Source organism: Python bivittatus, unplaced genomic scaffold (genome assembly GCF_059951505.1).
Source record: "Python bivittatus isolate LINGU-HERP-01145 unplaced genomic scaffold, Pbiv_v1 ctg000850_np1212, whole genome shotgun sequence".
NCBI classification, from domain to species: domain Eukaryota; kingdom Metazoa; phylum Chordata; class Lepidosauria; order Squamata; family Pythonidae; genus Python; species Python bivittatus.
The window spans coordinates 2388345-2408417 of record NW_028277112.1 but is presented as its reverse complement, the minus strand read 5'-3'; the positions used below and the strand labels follow the sequence as shown (position 1 = coordinate 2408417).

Here is a 20073-nt window from a genome sequence, read left to right as displayed (position 1 = left end):
AGCATTTGTGGATTTTATTGGGTTGTCTTCAAGAAAGAACAAGACTTTTTTTTTTTGGCAAAGAGATGAGTATTCTTTGGAAATATAAACATTGTTTTTGTTCTTTCTTTATATCCCTCTTGCTGCTCTTGACATTCAATCAGGGCATTGTTGAGAATGATATGGGTTATAATGGCTGCTGAAGGAGAATGCCACAGGAAGCATGCTCCTCAGCTGCTTTTGCTTTCTAGAGAAACTTTCACCTCTTGGTCCTCTGACTCTATGCTTTTGGCTTGAATACTGAAGAAGAAATGGAGGCAAAGAGTAGATACAATATGCCAGTTCTCTCTCGGAATATTAAAAGGTAGGAGTTGTGAGAAGGAAATGTGGGAAGTAACTTTTGAAAAGAAAGAAAGAAAGAAAGAAAGAAAGAAAGAAAGAAAGAAAGAAAGAAAGAAAGAAAGAAAGAAAGAAAGAAAGAAAGAGGGAGGGAGGGAGGGAGGGAGGGAGGGAGGGAGGGAGATGGATGCATATACATACACAAACGTAATAAATAATTCAAGGGAAAAGGTATGCCCAAACTATTCTTGAAATTGGCAACAGAAGACTGATGTTATAGGGTAGTAATTATCCTTTGCATCATTATTCTCCTCCAATATCTTCCCTAAAACTGGTTATCATGCGTATGGGTTCCTGCCCTCCAGCCAAACTGGTTGTATGTCTGCATGACTGCTAGTTTAATAGACCTAATTTTCCATTCTGGTTCTCTTAATTTGGTTTTCTTTTTCCTTCTGGGCTCCCACTGCAGCCCACCATAGAACTAGAACCATTTGGACAACCGTATTTGTTTCTTACATAAAAAAAAAATAGCAAGTCTCAAGAGTGAGCAGGCTTTTTAATGCTACTGCCTTTAAACTTCAACTACAATCTGTTTGCTTATAACTATATTTAACATCTTTTGTAACACTCCACCATGCAATACTTGGAAGAACTCTGTCCTACATATAGTCTGCCATTATCCAGCAGTAAATGAATTATATTAAAAGAAAATCCTGGACAGAAACAAGCTTTCTAGAAACATTATTCTTCCACACATTTTGCATCTTGCTTTTGGCAATAGAAAAACTGGATAACCACTGATGTAATAAGCTACTAGGACTTTCACCAGAGGCAGCAACAAGATGACTAGGGTGCTCGTTTTATGTTCCCTTTTCATAGCAGAAGCTGCCATTTACTTAGAAGCTGCCGAATTATTTAGATATTTGGCTCCATTTTGGCTAAGGTTTTAATCAGGAGTGGGAAACCTGCAACCTGCAGAAGCTATTAGTACAGTATGTTATTGATCCTCAATCCATCTTTGTGGTACCTAGCAGCCCACAAACTGCTACAGACCAACTTTTATTGGGAGGAAGGAAGAAGTAAGAGGCTACATCCTGCCCCAAATAACTGTAAGATTACAGTAATAAAAAACGGATTGCAGCATCCCAAAGATAGGAATTGCTCCATGTTATGTTTAACTATTCATGAGTTTGTTGTCCTGTATACATGGATTTTACCAGGAGTCAGTGCCAACAGTTATAGTTGGAGGTGATATTTAATGTAGCCCCAGTCTAGTCCTTCCATTCCCTGAGGCAACACTTCTACATAGCTCAGCACACACAGGAGGGCAAATCCATTCACCTGTCCATGGCATCACACGGAGGAACTAAATCAGTGTTGTCCAAACTTGGCCACTTTAAGGTGAGTGGACTTCAACTCCCAGAATTCCCCAGCCAGGGGGGAATGGCTGGGGAATTCTGGGAGTTGAAGTCCACTCACCTTAAAGTGGCCAAGTTTGGACAACACTGAACTAAATGATCTGACTAGCTTGTGAGTTCAGCTTGCAATCTGCTTCATTTTTTTCTCTTTTATTAAATGCTATAAAGGCAGTACAGTGGTACCTCTACTTACGAACGCCTCTACTTACGAAATTTTCAAGATACGACCAGCTCCGGCCCCAAAAATTTACCTCTACTTACGAACTTGCCTCTACTTATGGACCGGATCTGCGGCCATTTTCCCTGCTGCCACGCGGTCGCGGCTTCCTGTGGGCGAGATTGCGGTAGCAAGGAGACGTTCGGTGAGGCTTGTGGTGTGTTTTGTGGCGTTTGGAAGGTTTTTGAGGTTTAAAAATAAAATGCACATGTTTCAGAACTGTTTAGCCATATTTACATTGAACCTTATGGGGGAAATTTACCTCAGGGTGCGACCAAATTCGGAGGGCGGATTAGCCATATTTACATTGAACCTTATGGGGAAATTTGCCTCATGGTGCGACCAAATTTGGAGGGTGGAACGGATTAACCATATTTACACTGAACCTTATGGGGAAATTTACCTCGACTTGAGACCAACTCGAGTTGCAACCAGAGTCACGGAATGGATTAAGTTCGTAACTAGAGGTACCACTGTACTTCTAGGACTGGATTTTGACATTTGAAAAGATTATGTTTGATGACCGAATTCTCAAAGCAAAAATTGAATGAGTACACAGGATCTAACATTCAACTATGGCTGCTTCAGTGATTCTATCTACAACTCCTATATTAAAGAAACAGCTGAAACCTCTGATAGAAAGTACAGTGCTGAATTTAGTAAAAAATGGTATGCAGCTTTGTTGTTATTATTCGCTAAAAAAGAGAGCCCTCTGCTGGACAAACATTGTAATACCAATTGGCTTCAAGTTGAGTAAAGGGGTTGTAATTATGTAATGTCAAATAGATTAGATTCTAAGCACAGATGACTTATGATTCATGTTGATACTGAGATTTGGGTAACATAAAAGCAATAATGCACTTTATACTTCTCTATTATAAAATATGTCATGTCCTCATTTAATTACCATAATATCTTCTTTTCACTGCTCGATTAACCTAATTTGACCCATCCTATGTGTACTTACACAAAGTACGTCCTACTGCATTCAAAAGAGCTTATTCCAGACAGATATGCATAGTTTCAACTTTGGGGAGGGGATTTCCCCCCCACTTTTTGCCAAAGTTCTCATAAAACCATTTGTACATAAAATTTAAAAATAAGTAAGATTAGAAGCTTTCTTCACCCATAATATAGCCAATACAGTTTAACTAGTCCATGTTTTTTGACTAACCACTATGTATGCTTTTCTTAATTTACTGTGTACTAAAATAGATCTCTTACTTTTAAGTTTTATGCTCATATCCAGTGGCTAGTAAAAAAAAAAAAAATCTTATTTCACATATATCATCACAATAATCTCTAAGATTCCTCTAGATTATAGGTCACTATTAGCATCTGGAATACAAATATCAAGATAGAGACAGAATGTATTTACAACTTGGTAAAAATACCATTGTTTTCTAAAATCAATCAAGTCCCAGTTCTGCTTTCAAGAAAAGCATTCTGCAGACAAGTAAATGAAACAATGGAATGTTTATGTTTGATGCTCAGAAAAATCAGATAAATCTTTGTGCCGTGAAATATGGCATCCTTCTCGAAAGAGAGTTAATTCTGAATGCAGTATGTTTTCCATGCATTGTGTTTGTGCTGAAAGGGATCCATTGTATCAGATACAAATGTTTTTGCTGAAATATTAGGCAATCCCTGTCTGACCGATGGCTTTAAGGAAATCAGTAACAAAAATATAAAAGTGATGAGACCAAAGACAAAATATTGCGGTGTGCAATTACAGGTAGTCCCCAGTTGAAGAACAAGTTCTGTTCCCAAGGTCTGTCCTAAGTTGAATTTGTATGTAAGCTGGAACAGTATTCTTGTATAATACTGTATAAGTAGTATTGTGTAATTAACTTGAACCATTGTGTATTTAACTCGAATCATTGTGTATTTAACTCAAATTTTGCTACAATATGCTCTGTTCTTAACTATGGGTCATCCTTAAACCGGGTATTCTTAACCCAAGGACTACCTGTATTTGAAGCACTCCATCATGTATTTGCCCTACCTCTGGTTTGCATTCTCCCTTGTTATACAATAAGGTTTTTTTTCCCCTTAAAGATCTTTGTGCTTCTATAAACCTAAGGATTTCCCCAAATCTGCTGATGTCCCCCTTGTGTGTGTTTGAGAGGTGCCACCAGTGCTATAAAAGGATTGGTATTCAGAGGACTCAGATCATCAGCAGGATACATTTGCTTTACTTGTTAATTTTACCAAGTTCTTTGCCATTGTGCAAGACAACAGTCTTAAGATGGCACTGGAAGAACTTTGTAGCTTTTGTATGACTGTCTAGAAAGTTCATGTCAGAGAAGTTATTTGAATCCAAGTCACATTACTTCCCAGTGCGCTACACCTAATATCTAGTCCACTAGCAGTTACTGTTGTGTTCGTAAATACAGAATATGATAAATATATATATGACAATTCATTTAAAGCCACATCCACAATAAAACATGCACTCATTGCAACACTGTTGTAAAACAACTAATAAAGGCTATGTCGTTGACTTTAAGTTTGGGTATGTCCACGCAGAAGCTATATTTGGGTGAAATACAGAAACCAGACTAGCAGGAAATTCACTACCTTTACATACCATGAGAAACGGCTTTGCCACTGTACACAGTCCAATACACCACACAGATACCTTGGGGGCAGTTTTTATTGTCCACATAGCTTGTGGGCGGTTACGTGCTACAGCTCTGAACTATCTTGTGCCAAGATGCACTAGCTGTTACTAATCCGAGATAAACAACTTTCAGTACAGTCCTTGCTATTTCACTTCTATACATTATGACAAACACATAACAGTTTAAAGAAACAAAGACAACCTTCCTGCATATCAACTAAAAAAAGAGATAAACAAAAGAACAGCAAATACCATTAGCAAAAAAATCACGCTGCAAATAAATATACCATTTTTTAAAAGCATCCCCCATGCCACATAAACTTTAGAAAATGTGGCAGTCGCTGGTTGCAAAACAGAACAAAAATTGAAAACAAGAACTTCAAAAAATTTCCAAAATACGTGTTTTCTTACCTGGTGCAGGTTGTCTTTCATTCAATTCACTTGTAATTAACACTTCCAATATTTTTGTGTGTTGTTCAGTACTGTCAGAACTGTAAAAAACAAAATAAAAAAAAACACTGACCATATATTACAGGAAAATAAAATAGATATTGGAAGAAAAAAAATCTTTATAGTTATCAGGACTCAGGAACATGCATCTTACCTGGCTATTGGAGATCTGAACAATAGAAGGCTAAAAATTTCAGCCAGAGATTTTGCATTTAAAGGGTTTTTGGTAGAGACCTGGCAAAGTCTGGAGAGATGTTTAAGTAGATACTGGAGTGTGAGCCAATACTGTTGAGGTATGTTAGGTGATCTGATGAGTCTCTTTAGCACTTGAGCATATTCTTCTGAGTTCTGTACTTCTGGAAAAAAAAATTCCTTATCAGCTTGAAATCATCAGCAATTGTTCTAAACAGCCATGGAAAAGCATCAGTTTTGCAGGAAGACATTAATTCATTTAGTAAAAACTGAAACACTTTTCCTTCCTTAAGACAGTGAAAAATTAAGCAAGCATGGGTGGGAAAAAATCAACTCTATAAAAGTCAAAGTGAAACAGAAATATAATTAGGTGAAAACCACTAAATGTTCAGCATATGCTGGAAGAAGTCTCTCTTTTGTGTAGTATCTCACGTGACTGGGTAATTCTGAGATGAGGCAGATAAGTCTCAAAAATGCAATTCTAACTTTGAAAGTTGTATCCTGTCCCTGTAATGAGCAACTGAATTTGAAAACCACCACTGAAAAGGTTAAGTCCACACGGTCTGAATTCAGTACGAAGAGACAAAGCCTTATCTCTATGTCTTTATTGCACTGCATCCCAAATTGCAAATGGACTTCAGAATCTTGCCTACTCTAATACATTTACCTTGTGCATACTGATAAAAAGTTAACAATTAGCTCTTTCTACATACGAATCCTTGATTTGTTAACCAGTGTTTGAACAAATATTATACTTGCCAAGTTACACTGAGTTCTTAACACTAAGATCTATTTTGTACATTACGTTTCTAAGATGTACCTAAAAATGTAGGGTGAGCTAGTAATTTACACATACATTTTCACCCATGTGTATCCTACAGCTATGCATGCCAGAAAACAAGATGAGCTGTGGATAATCCCAACTTATGTATATCATATAATGGAAGAAGCTACAATAATGTCCTTCTATTCATACTGCAAAAAGAATCAAACCCCATCAGCAGCATCCCACAGCAAACCAAAATGATATGCACAAAACGATATAATCGTGCCAGTGCCATGTCTGATGCAGTGACATAAATTGTAGCATTTGCATCACGCACGTGACACTGTTTGCCTCCCTCTACCCTCTGTGGACAGCCACAACCCCCCATGCACTGTAAAAATAAGGATCCTCAGAAACCTAACTCTATACCAAGAGAAACATTCACACACATACCTTGTGCTACAGAAATCATTTCATTGTAAACAGATGCTGGAATGACAGGATTTGGCAAGTCGAGAAAGTACCTCTTCAACGCATCTGATAAAATGTGAAGTTCAATTCCATCAAAATCCACCGTAGAAGCATCTAAAAAGACACACAGAGACATAAAACATGTTATGCGTTATCTTTTTGCCAGGAGCTAAACTTCACTCAAGGAGACCAGCATTTAGATGCATGGGTATCTACAGCAACCTGAAGTTTTATCAAAATGATGAAATGTGTGCTCTGTCCTTTACATGCTTGGGTGTGACCTCATGACACAAGTTCAAAAGGGGCAATGTTTGTGCTGTGATGCACTCTCCTTTGTCCTCCCCACAACAGGCAGTGTTGAACAGTACCTGCATTTAAAGCTCACAAGAGTTACCTCTAGGAAGGGAATGCTGTGCAAAACAGTCCTGCCATATAATACTTTTTGTAGCATTTCTTTCCACTTCCACTCAGTAAATTGTGGAAAATCCTAATATGTGACAGTGGCTACCAGTGGCTCCTGAACCTTTTCTTACTGCTGCCTGAGCCAGGTGAGTTTGATGGGCTGGGACACTAGACGCTGCTTACAGAGACATTTGTAAAGATGATGTGTTTTTACTGTGATGGACTGACTGGGTTCCTCTGCATACAGATGACAGAGGCAAACTATTATTGACTGGTAAGGATGGTGGTATTTTCAGAGATGCTGTGATTGGGTCTCTTATGATTTACTTTTCAATTTACTGGAATATCATTAATAACAGGCACCCCCCCCTCCAGTTAGTCCATTTAAATAAGGTTTCACTCTACGACTATTCCAAATACTATTTCTGCCACAGTATTTGATACATCCCACATAATGGAATTTGAATGTAATAAATGGCATCGTTATCCGAAAGCAAATTACAGTGAAATTAAATTATTACCCTGTTTGATTTCTGAAAATAGTTGTGCTTACCACACTCGATAATTTGTCTTAATTCACCATTGCTGCTTGACCCTTGTGACCTGTACAATGATGAACATTCCAGACCTTAAAAAAAGAAAAAAGAACAGATTAGGTTTTATGATCCTGAAAGTCTCCTGTAGCTTTGGGTTGTTTACATTTCATCCATGTTCTTGTATAATGATGTCCTCAATCTCTCCTGTACAGAGACAGTATGTCTTTCTTGCAAACTCTTGACTGTGTAACATTATTAATCTAGTTTTATATCCAAAATCCTAACTTTGAGAAAGACCAAAACAAATAACAAAACTAAAAAACAACAACCAAACCAAACCAATATTTGAACGCATACGATGAGTTCCTAGAAAAGATATTGAGGAGGAATAAGCTCTTCAAAAGTTCTAACCATCATAATAATACTACAGTTAACTCTGGTTGGAAAGAGAAAGAGATATTTTCCAAGGTAATAGACCTTGATTCAATTTAGGGTCTCCTGTTGCTTAGTTTAATTTTAAAAGAACTATTTATAGCAGTATAATAATGAAGACGGAAGAGGGGGTTCTGATCATCACCTATATAGTGTAGGACCCTCAATCACTTGAGACATGCAGAAGGCCCACAAGACAGAAGAGCAGAGAAGGAGCCAGACTGACACCAAAGTCTACCCTTAGTCATGGAAACTCACGGAGTGACTTTGAGCCAATCACTTCTCCTCAGCTCCATCTATCTTTGACTAGTTACTAAGGTGGAAAATGGGGGAAGGGAGTACTAAGACTGCTGCCCTGAGCTCCTAAACAAAGGACAGGGTATAAGTTTAATAAGCAAATAAAAGTGGACAGTACTGCAAGTCTCCAAGTGTAGTGAGGCAAAGGAACTGAATACTGCAGGAGAGTATTTCTTGTAGTAGCTTCTGAAGGGCTTAGGTTTAGGACATCAAATGAAATGAAATGAAATGAAATCTTGCATTAGTTAGCACTCTCTCATTATTTGAAGTTATCTTTTGGTTTGGGCTATGGGGAAAACTGTTCTTACAGTGACAAAACTGTTTCTGCCCCAGTTAGCCTCCACTCATTATTTTGTAATTATAGCAGTACTGGTAGTCTTTGCTTACCAACTGCCTTGTTTAGTGACCATTCAAAGTTACAATGGTATAAAAAAAAAACATTGTGACCAACTGCCACATTTATGACCTTTGCAGTGTTCTACAGTCATGAAATTGTCATTTGTGTGCTTCACAACTGGCTTCCAAAAAGCAGAGTTAATGGAGAATGTGGAAGTAAAATCGCAAGTCATGGTCACATGATGTCTCACTTAATGACCATGGCGCTTAACGACTGAGTTGCTGGTTCCAATTGTGGTCGCTGAAGACTACCTGCATTGTTAAGAGTAACATTTCAACTGATGCACAACAAAATGTCTCTCAACATCCATTTGCCTTTTTCAGAAAAAGTGACATAGTTTCTATCTTGATGGGACCTAGGCTCTTTGGCGGAGTATTTGATGGGAAAATCTGAGAATCACTGATCTCAGAAGCTGAAAGACTTAATCTTAATTTATTAAGAGTTGTTTTGAATACAAAACACAGTTTCTTGTGGCAGTTTTTTGCCTTTGTATTTTGGAAACAACCAACTGCAAATAGTTTTATCTATATATTTGTTTTTATATACCTTTTTATATAATACACTTGGAGACAAAGAAAACCTAAGGCAAGTTGGAAGCGAATACCCTGTTCAATGTAAAAGAAAGTCAAGTAAGATTTCTTTAAGGTAAACTTTTAGTATGCTGATGTAACTAGCATTGTACATGTTGAAAGTAGCACAGGTGCTATTTTCTTATCAAAGGAAGTATTTGAGGCTGCTGCCATTTAACACTTGGCCCACGCAAGAGGAGTTGTGGGCAGCAAGCACAACACTGAGAAATTTCGTCAAACTCTCTTATACTCTTTCAACCTTCACCAATAGTAAATCCTTTTTTAACTTCAGTATCAACTGAAAAACTTAGTAAAAAAAGTTTCAAATCAAGGTAAGAACTGATAGTGAAGCAATCTGGTGGAGAGAAAAACTTAAATACACAATTATTCACATGGCACTACTAGGATAATAGGGTAGAAGCATAAAAAACTACTTGTTCATGTCTTTCTGTATGTCTAGTACAGATATAAAACTAGACATATGTTCCCATCAAATACTCCACCAAAGAGCCTAGATCTCATCAGACATAGATATATAAAGTAATAGAGAGCCAGTTTGGAGGAGTGATTAAGGCTAGAAACTGGGAGACCATGAATTCTAGTTCTGCCTTAGGCACAAAGCCAGCTGGGTGGCCATAGGCCAGTTGCTCTCTCTCAGCCCTAGGAAGGAGACAATGGCAAATCTCGTCTGAAAATCTTGCCAAGAAAACTACAGGGATTAGTCCAGGCAGTTGCCTGTTGTCAAAACTGACTGGAAGGCACAAACAAACATCTAGTAATAATTCCCTTGCATAGGAACTACTTCTCTATTATGTATGTATGTTTTCTCCATTCTACATGGGGGAGCAAACATATTAAACTGATGTGAAGCAACTTAGATTATCCTTGATAAAGAGATTCTTCTGTCAAACTGAAGAGACAAAATAATTTGCTTCAATTAAGCGAAGTGCATTGTCCTGAAGTTTGTGTCTGACTCCTACCTGTTTTAGGAAAACTTGGTTAAATATGTTAATAAACTAACTAGCTGCATTCACTGTTCAAGCAACATGTGGGTATCACATAAAGTAAGTCTAAATTAAATTTCAGAATTTCTTTTACAATAAACTATAACTGTACAAGAAATGTGCAGAACCAAATATATGATTATGGGTTCTGACAGTACTACTTATTTTTTGCAATGCGAAATCAAGACTTTCAAAAGTTGTATTTGAATTAGGTTTAGATAAAATTAATATGCCAACTTATTCAAATTTATATTCTACCCTATTCATACCTTTTCTTTCAATGGTTTCCACTAATTTCACAAGAAGGGGTGGTGCATTTTCTGGAGGTGAAAACTGCTCACAAAGATCTGGAAGTGTAAAGACTGTAAAATAAATAAATAAATACTTAATTCAATAAAGATAGTTCAGCTACACTTGAAGTCTATGAAAAGCCTGAGATACAATGCACCTGGTTAAGTTTAAAATACTGAACAAGTTCCCTTTATCAGCTGCAAAAGTCTATGCAAACAGTTTTTTCTTCTATGGTTCACATATTAAATTGTACATGATAATTTTGTTTAAAATAAAATTTGATTCTCCAACATCAAAGTTTATTTTAAGTTAAATAGAAAAGCAGCAGTACCACGAAATGGGCATTCCCATGTTTTCCTCCTTTAAAAAAAATGGCTCCTCTGAGGTCAGATATCTAGTTTGTATTTATGGGCACGCCCATGTAGTACTTTTCAACATTCTTGTTATTCTTTCTTGTTCATTTCCCTTGTCAGGGGGATGAAGCAGAATTATTGGGCACACTGAAAGATATCCTAGGTACAGATTTTATATAAGCTTCTCATAATAAATAAATAAATACTTATGCATCTAAGTTTATCATCTAGGACCAGCTGAGAGAGCTATATACTTTCTTTCACTGAGAGACAAACTAGCTAGTGATTTCTACAAGATGCAATAATGCAGTGAGGTTTTAAAAGCTAGCATTCTTCACAACACCAACCTTTGTTTAGAATATATATATTTATATATATATATATATATATATATATATTCTATATAAATATATATATTCTATTCTAAAACACATACACACACACGGGTGTGTGTTTTAAAAGAATGTTCTAATACTTGTATAGCCATTCTAATAGACTTCTTGCCAGATTTAGATAAATGGAAAACAGCCATTTTGAAAGATATACAAGAGATAAATACTGTTTCATTAAAAAAATGAACACAAAATATGTATCTATATGTTGAATCAACATACCTGCCTGGCTATTTAGATTGGCAGGAGAGGCCCATTTGAAGATGCCCTCCCGCCAGCAACTTGAAGAGTCAGTCTTACAAAAAGGCCTTCACCTATGAGGCTTGTAAGCGGTGGAATGTGATCTCTAAGGAGATATATTTGCACATACCACCCTCCCCCTTGCTTGTGGTCCTTTATTTAGAAAGATGATAAAAACACATCTCTGCCAAGCTCGTAATTATTCATGTTTCATTTTAGTGTATTAATTTTAATTTATATTTTGTATTTTTATTGCTCTAAGTTGCCTTGATTGTTGAAGAATCAGAAAAGTAGTGTAGAAAATCAGAAAAATAATAAATAAAATCTTTCCTATATAGATGTAATTTTTTTACACAAGATAACTGTACATCTCTGTGTGCACTCTCTCTCACTGTCTCTCTCTCTACACTTTTATATTAATTATACACAATAAAACATATTTTAGAAGAAGCTTTTTTCACCTTTTCCCATTCCATTAGCAAAACTGAATGATTCAGGCTTAGAAATATTCTTGCAATCAACTGGGATGCTACAAGAGAGAAGGCTGAGCTCTGAAATATGTCAACTGCTATCCCATTTATATTTACTTGGATATAAATCCAATGTTCAGTGGGGCTTGTTTCCAAATACGCACACACTATTATAACCTTAATCTGCTGGACAATTTAATTAAGGTCTTTCTAACTTCCTGCAAAAAACCATTCCAGAGAGCAACATTTTAAAAATACTGTTTTAATGAGAAAAGGAAACAGGGCATCTTTTCTTCCAAGAAGATGCTTGTAATAATTGTGATGCTCCTGGAAATGAAACTATGCTTTAGAAGAAATATTGTTACTTAAAATGCAACTTAACTAAGATACTATTAACAAGGATTTTCTTACAATGACAAAAATGAATTTGCTTTTTGAAAATATTCTTCATTTCATTCAGTTCAAAACTCCAATAGGTTTTATAAAAATAATTGAAATTGGATAGAAATGCAAGGACATCCTCCTTGTCCCTGTCCACTGCAGTTCCTTACACACACTTCACTTTTCAGTTTCAGAGAATTCAGGACCTTCTAGAACAGGTTTTGAGAGTGCAGGAATAAAGTTTTCTGCAGAAACTGCTTATACTGAACAAACATCCCACTAGATTCTACTCACAGTAGTGAAACATGTAAATTAAATCATGATGAAGAAATTATTATTATTATACAATATCACAAAAGGCCATTTTAACACACTATATTAATAGCTTTTTAAAATGGACCTCTTCCAGCTGCAAAAGCTTTTGTATAAATTTCCTGTACCATTAAACTATAGCTGGGACTTTCAACAGTAAACTTTCCACTTTTGATAGGGGGGAAAAAAACCCAAAACCCTTTGTGATCATTTAAAGTTAAGAAAAAAATATATCAGGAAACATTTGCATCCCAAACTAAACATCCTATAATGTTCTTAGAACAAAATGCCATTTTGCATGGTTTACAAAGAAGGCCACATTTATTCATGGTGCTTTTACTTTTTAAAATGCTGCTGCAACATATGGTAACAGATTGGAATAAAGCTTAATATTCCACCCACCAATGCCAAAGCAAGCTTTGAATATGGATTAGATATAATAGAGCAGAGAATTATACATGTATCAAAAGATTATAACCAGAACTAAGCTAAACAGATAACTAAACCAAACCAAACCAAACCATAACAAGAAATAACTAAGAATATAACTAAGCTAGCCTATAACTAAGACTTTATCAAGATACTAATGCCAACATGCAATCTGTAATGAACATGCACAAATTAAAAAAAAAAAAGTAGTCATCAACCATTACCTGACTTTAAAACTATCTTCTGTTTTGAAGTGTGCTGTAAAACTGCACAGAGGTTTGGAGACCAGAGTCCACTCTTAAGAATCTGAGCAACTTTGTAGATTCCTTTCCTACAATCCAATATCAATTTTTCACTTAAAGTAATCATCTTAGTTTCCCCACAAGAAAAAGCACACTCTTCAGTTTTATTTCAAGCCATTTTATCTCCAAAATTTACAAGCCATTGGTCCTAAAGAGCCTTCTTCACTGGGCATTAAGCATTTATCCCAGGTTGAACGATAAGGCAGAAATGCTAGTTCTATTTTTATCTTGTCACAGTAATAACCAATCAAATTAAAAAGAGATTGGGATTCCCTCCAATATACAAGCTCTCCCCTTTCACTAATAGAGACAGGCCTGAACAGCATTTAGCAATGACAACGTGTGAGCTGACAACATACCTTGCACCTAAACACTGCCAACATAGTTACAAACTGTAAGATGAAACCAGCACACAGCTGCACCTTTTGGAGGAGTTCTCAGTTAAAAGAAATTTTCAGAGTTATTACCTGGCAAAGATGCATGGAAAATTAAAGCTAGAAGATCGGCTCTGCAAGTGCTCAAGCCAAACCTTTCATTACTGCTTGAGGAAGCATGAAAGTGGATATAACAAAAATTATAACTTAACCTGCCCTTTAAACACACCATGGAAAAAAGGGATTCATTTAGTAGAAAGTGTGCAAGAGACAAATATTATGACTTACCTCCAAACCAAACTGTTGTTGTTGTTATGTTCAGAGACTTGTGGAAAAGAAATGTGTTGGAGCAGAACTTGTTGGAAAAGAATAATTTTGTATCTGCTCAGCAGACTGTTATCATATAGACAGACATGACCCAGAGATGTGAATTTTATATTGGATACTGTACAAGCACAAACCAGACTTCCATCGCCAGCCACTTTTCAGCTAAATAGAGAGCTGAAAAGGTTTTCAGGTTTAATGTGAGAAGTAACAATGATGAAGAAGGAAGAGAAGATTGTGCTTCAGAAGGAAGTTAAAGCTTCTCAAGAACATAGGTAATGAGATTTATCCCCAGTGATTCAGTGGGGATTCAGTAATTTAACTTTCTCTGTGATTGGACCCAATATGCTCAATTAATAATAGTTGTCAGGCCCAGGGTCAGGTGCAATTATGAGATTAAGAATATTAAATATGAACTCCCATGCACATTTTATTAGATGTAAGACTCACTAGTTTTATGAGATCTGCTTCCAAACAAAGCTGCAGAAATTTATTAGAATTAGTATTTAGGAAGAAAACTGCTTCAATGCAGATGAGTAAGCAAAATAAACAAAACAGACACGCCAAGGTCATGCCATATTCTCAGTGATATTGATTAATCAGACTGAATATTGGAAAAGTATTACAAGTGGCAGCACATGTAATCAGTCCATGCAGATGAAACAAACAAGCAACCATCTAACTTCTATTCTAAATATAGGACAATTTGCTGCTTTTCTATTTTTTCCCCAAACCTCACCTTTTCAGTCCTGAGCCTGCTTATAGCTGGTAAGAAGACACGAAGGTATTCTGGTGAAATGGCCATTCAGTTGGATGGCTGAGAGAAAGTAGTTATTCCAGACAAATCACTAGCAGTTCAAGGCTTTTTGATTAACGGAATGTAGACATGTTTAATGTTTTACTTATTTTAGTTCTGTTTCCCCTTTTGAAAATCTTGTTGCATGGAAAAACAGGACAGAAAAGAAATAAATTTTAGTTCTCTAGTTCAACATTTGTTTGCTCTTTTTGACTCTTTGGTATACAAGATGGTGCAGCTAATCTTCAAGTAAGATGTCTGTGAAATGACTGCACCATAGAAAAAAATGAAGGAGGTTATGAAATGAGGCCAGCTAAAACCTATCTTGAGGTTTTAAATACATTTTTGCAAGGGATTGACAATCTGTTTTGCTTACTTATAACAATTTGTAAAAAGGGAATGTTCATTGTGCAATGAATATTTCCATTAACCTGAAGTATGAAAAAGGAAGCTTGACAGAATGATGCTGAAAGAGGTTGTGGTTGGTTGAGGAAAAAAATATTAAAGAAAATATCCAGAGGGAAAAAATGATGAAAAGGAAGTCATAAATGCTGTGAGAATGTTGGAAAATACTAAGGTTGCAAGGATAAATGGTATAACTGGAGAAGTGTTACAATATGGATGCAATATGCTTATGAAGTGACAATAAGCTTAATGTTTATGTGAAGACTGCAACTGTTTCTCAAGATAGGAAAAATGTGGCTATTGCTCCCCTATACATAGGGACAAGTACCAAGAATAAATTAAAAAACTACAAGGGGTTAGGTTGTTAACTGTCTGGGAAGTGTTGACAGAATTTTGACTGAAATGAATACAAGAGGTGGCAATGAGCAAAATTTGAGAAGTATAGTGTGGCTTTATTGCAGGAAGGGGATGTACAGAAAAGTGTTTTGCTATTTAGCAGTTCACTGAGAAATCTATGGATGTGAGAAAATTTACTGAATGTTTGTAGATTTAAACAAAATGGAGTATAAAGTGAATAGTCTTGAATTATGGACTTTTCGCACAAATATAGAATTGAAAGTTGGCTGCTGAATGTGATAAAGAGTATTTATAATGGATGTAAAATATGTATGAAAATAAATGCTTAGTAAATGAATAAGGATGTGTGATGACCCAGTACCATGAAGACTGTGATGATGTTAAAGGGTAGTTGGGTTTGACAGAAAATAGACTGAACAGTTGAAAGTTAAATGGTGTGAAAGCAAGGCAAATATATGAATTTGGATACCTTGGTAAAATGTTTACTGAAGATAAGAAATGGAGAAATTTTCAGATAGGCAAATGCTGGTAGAAAAAGTAACTGATGGTATGAAATGTTGGTTGAAAAACACACATATAGCTGTATATGCTGGGAAAGGTAGAGGGAAAGAGAAAGAGAGGATGACCAACAGCAAGATGATGACATCAATAACAGTGGTGATGAGTGCACCACTGGAAGACCTGAAGGACCAGGCTGAGGACCTCCTGGAAAAAAAATCTATATATGTGGTCATTAAGAATTGACACTAACTTGATGTCACTTAATTAAGAGTATGTTTCTGCCCACAAGAAAGGATCAAGAAGAGAATGAGTGCTGAATGAATACAGACTGAATACAAAAGTGAGTGGCCAGCATGAAAGAAGAACACCTAGGTGGTTTGGTCATCTACAGGGAATGAACGATGACTAAATCACAAAACATGAAAATATATGAAGGAAGAATGAAGGGTTGAGAGGAAGGGGAAAACTGAGAAAGTTGTGGCTGGATGGGGTTGATAGGATTCTCAAAAAGAGAGGTGACAAGTTTAACAAATAAAAGGCAATTTATGAAGGGTGTTCATAAATTCACTATCATATGGTGGAAGCCAGAACAGTTTTCAAGGAAGGAAAGGTTTGGAGAGATTTTTATTTTATTTTAATTTATTTTAATGTATTAACCTCCCAACTCCAATGGACTCTGTCAATGGATATGGTGAGCAGTGCTGATATACACTAGATTTAGTTATATTTCTTCTATATCTTTCTTATTTCATATATTTTAAATTTCATTTTCTTACTGTTTCTGAATCCCTTTCTGCACTCTGCATAACTTTCTTACCCATAAGGGAACTGCATGAGTAATGTCACTCTAGACTGGGAAGTCAAAAAAGATCCTGGAAGAACGCAAACCCCTTTCACCCTGTTACCAATAAAATGGCATGGACATTTCCATGAAGAGACCTGAACTCAGCCTTGATTTGAAGGAGACTTCATTTTTTGGATTGACTTTATTTTATAAAGGATGTTTCATGCTTATATGTGTATCAGGTGTGCCTTTGTTATAAATGCAGTTCAAAGTTTCTTCCTTTTTCAGAGCTAATCACCAGGGTGTGTAAAGTGACTGATTGAGTTAGCAAAAGTTTTAAATTAGAATCAATATAATACAAAGCAAAACAGATTTGGGGAAGAAAGAAAACATGATTTCAGACAAAACAGCCTGGTAATATTCATCTCCCAAAAATGAATTCCTGGTTTTGAGCCAACTTTTTGTAATAGTGCAATATTACGCTCCTGTATTATTAATTATTATAATGAATGCTCCAAAATATGTAAGCTATCCATTTAATATGCAGCACAGCTATCTCATGTTAAAAGGAAGTGATATTGTCTGTGTGATAGGGAGGAGTTTTGTACATGATGTTCTATCAGATTAGGCTGTGGTAACTTTATGAATTATGAGCTGTCATCCAGTTTTTCATCTGCTAAAGAATTTACTTCTTGGAAATGGGAGCTATAAATAAGGCAACAGATGTTTTTTATTGGCTCCAACTGGAACCTTTTTTTTTTTTTCCAAACATGACTACAAGTGAAAATATCTCTTATGTGCTACTACTCCATAAGCTGCATATAAAGTAGCAATTTTCATTTTAAAAGTAATGACACTTTTTTCTATCCGCTTTCTTTTTCAAAATCCAAAGGAAAAGTAATACCATGAAGATATAATATGCATTTTGGAGGAACCAAAATAAGAATAAAGATGGTGAGCTTCTCAGAGCAATATATATTACAGATATAAAAAAAAAAAAAAAATTCCCCTCTCACCCCTGTGGGTGGTACATGTCTTCCTCAATCTCAGGTCCTCTACCAGAGGCCTGGGAGTTTGAGGGTTCTGTGCAGTATCTTAGCTGTTCCTAGCACTGCACTCTTCTGCACAGAGAGCTCTGATGTTGTTCCTGGGATCTGTTGGAGCCACTCTCCCAGCTTAGGAGTCACGGCCCCGAGTGCTCCTACCACCACTGGGACCACTTTGACCTTTCCACATCCTCTCTATTTCCTCCTTCAGGCCCTGGTACTTCTCCAGCTTCTCATGCTCCTTCTTCCTGATGTTGCTGTCACTTGGCACTGCTACATCTATCACTACCGCTGTCTTCTGGTTTTTGTCTACTACCACGATGTCTGGTTGATTGGCCAGTACCTGCCTGTCCGTCTGGATCTGGAAGTCCCACAGGATCTTAGCCCTGTTATTCTCCACAACCTTCTGTGGAATCTCCCATCTGGACTTGGGGGGGTCTAGCTCATACACTCTACAGATGTTCCTGTACACAATGCCAGCTACTTGGTTGTGTCGTTCAGTGTATGCTGTTCCTGCCTGCATCTTACAACCTGCCACTATGTGTTGGACTGTCTCTGAGGCCTCTTTGCACAATCTGCACCTTGGGTCCTGTCTAGTGTGGTAGACCCCTGCTTCTATGGATCTGGTGCTTAGTGCCTGTCCTTGTGCTGCTATGATCAGTGCCTCAGTGCTGTCTTTTAGTCCGGGCCTTTCCAGCCACTGATAGGATTTCCCAATGTTAGCCACCTCAGCTATCTGTCGATGGTACATCCCATGCAGGGGCATGTTTATGTTGTTAAATATTGTGTAACATACCATGAACATCAATAGCATTGTTAAAATGTAAGACTATAGGACATTTTCAAATAAGTTTGGTCCTGGGCCCCTGGACCCATCCCCTACTCCCTAAAAGGCCCCATACCCTATCTCGTTCCTTATTTTCTTTTGCAGTATTTCATTTTAAATAGGAAGCTATCATGCTAAAAAGAGAAAGTTCAGCTTCCAGCATAATCTTTATCTCTGAAAATAATTTTGGGCTTTGCTTACATCTTGGAAACTTTCTTGAAAAATAAATATGATAGAGACAGTAACCTGAAGCTCTATTTGGAAGTTTACCCAAAGAGAGAGACCAACAGTTGAGGGGTACAGATAACCCTGGGAGGTTAAAGGGGTAAATGAGGAGCAATCTTACTAGTTTGATTGTTGCTAAAAGGCTGTTTGTAATTGGCCACACCCACCATGGTACTCATTTGTGAGAGCATCAATAACCTGTTCTCAAAAACTCAAATCTGCCTTTCTCAGTCCCCAAAGATGAAACTAACTGGAAAGGCATTTATACATTGTAAAACATTGGCCTATCTCCCAAGTGGGCCAATGTTTTACAACATTCTCTGCACCACTGTACCTCCAAAGGCAGCTTTCACAGAGACTCAATGATCAATTCTGTAATGCTTGGTGAACCTCATACCAGGTTGGTGCTCTTTGGATTTCTGCTAGAGAAACTTCTGCTGCTAATGTTGTGGAAATTGCCATTTTCCTAACAGAGCGGGCCATGATATTCGCAGATACCTATAGACAACTGGCAGAATATGCCAGAGCAATGCACTCGCTGATCCTATGAGCACACTGTTCTCTGCCCCAAAACAAAGCTGCAGGTGTCCTGCAGTATCTGGAGGATTCTTTCTTATTTACTGAAGACAGGTATTTCTTCTTATTCTTACTCTCTTCCAGCACCATATTAGTGGACTCAATAAACAACTTCTTGTCCATGAAGAGTTAGGATGCTAGAGTGGCCCTGGATTGGTGTTCAACTTGCCAATGCATGAGCCACAGCTCTTGATGAGTACCTACTCCTAGTGCCATATAGCAAGCTGTAAACTGAAGTCTGCCCAAAGTAGTATCAGCAATCAACTCCCGTCTTGGCAATTTATTGTCCTAAGGCAGACTCACAGGTCTGGATTATCAGGGTTGTTGAAGCAATAGAAGTGATCGCCAAGTCACTAACCCCTCCAAAAGGAAGTGTCTTCATGAACCAACATCCTGTCTGTCCTATATTCTGTAGGATTTGCAAAAAGCTCATTCTCCTCTTTCTGGACTACAATCTAAAGATGAGGTCTACTGCGGGATAGCTGCAGTCTCTTGTTATGTTGTGTGCAAGCTGTTAATCATGAAAGAAGTCATAATATGATAACATATTTGACCACTAGGGGAGGCCTTGAACAAGCGGAATCAGGTTTAATTTTT

General features: G+C 37.0%; 1 protein-coding gene across 2 annotated transcripts in view; it reads right to left on the bottom strand.

Moving 5' to 3' along the window:
* The window catches only part of PIK3R1 (phosphoinositide-3-kinase regulatory subunit 1), a 64052-nt gene that overhangs the window by 15607 nt on the left and 28372 nt on the right, over positions 1-20073 (bottom strand). Inside the window, exons 1-6 of one of the 2 annotated variants that reach the window (XM_007431231.4) lie at positions 13185-13344; positions 10362-10454; positions 7411-7485; positions 6438-6569; positions 5181-5382; positions 4988-5067 (exon numbers count right to left, since the gene is read on the bottom strand). In XM_007431231.4, the coding sequence (XP_007431293.1) occupies positions 4988-5067; positions 5181-5382; positions 6438-6569; positions 7411-7485; positions 10362-10454; positions 13185-13329 (727 nt within the window). In that variant the 5' untranslated portion in view covers positions 13330-13344. Of the gene's footprint in view, positions 1-4987; positions 5068-5180; positions 5383-6437; positions 6570-7410; positions 7486-10361; positions 10455-13184; positions 13345-20073 lie in introns of those variants that run through there. The other variant, XM_007431230.4, reaches the window with a different exon arrangement.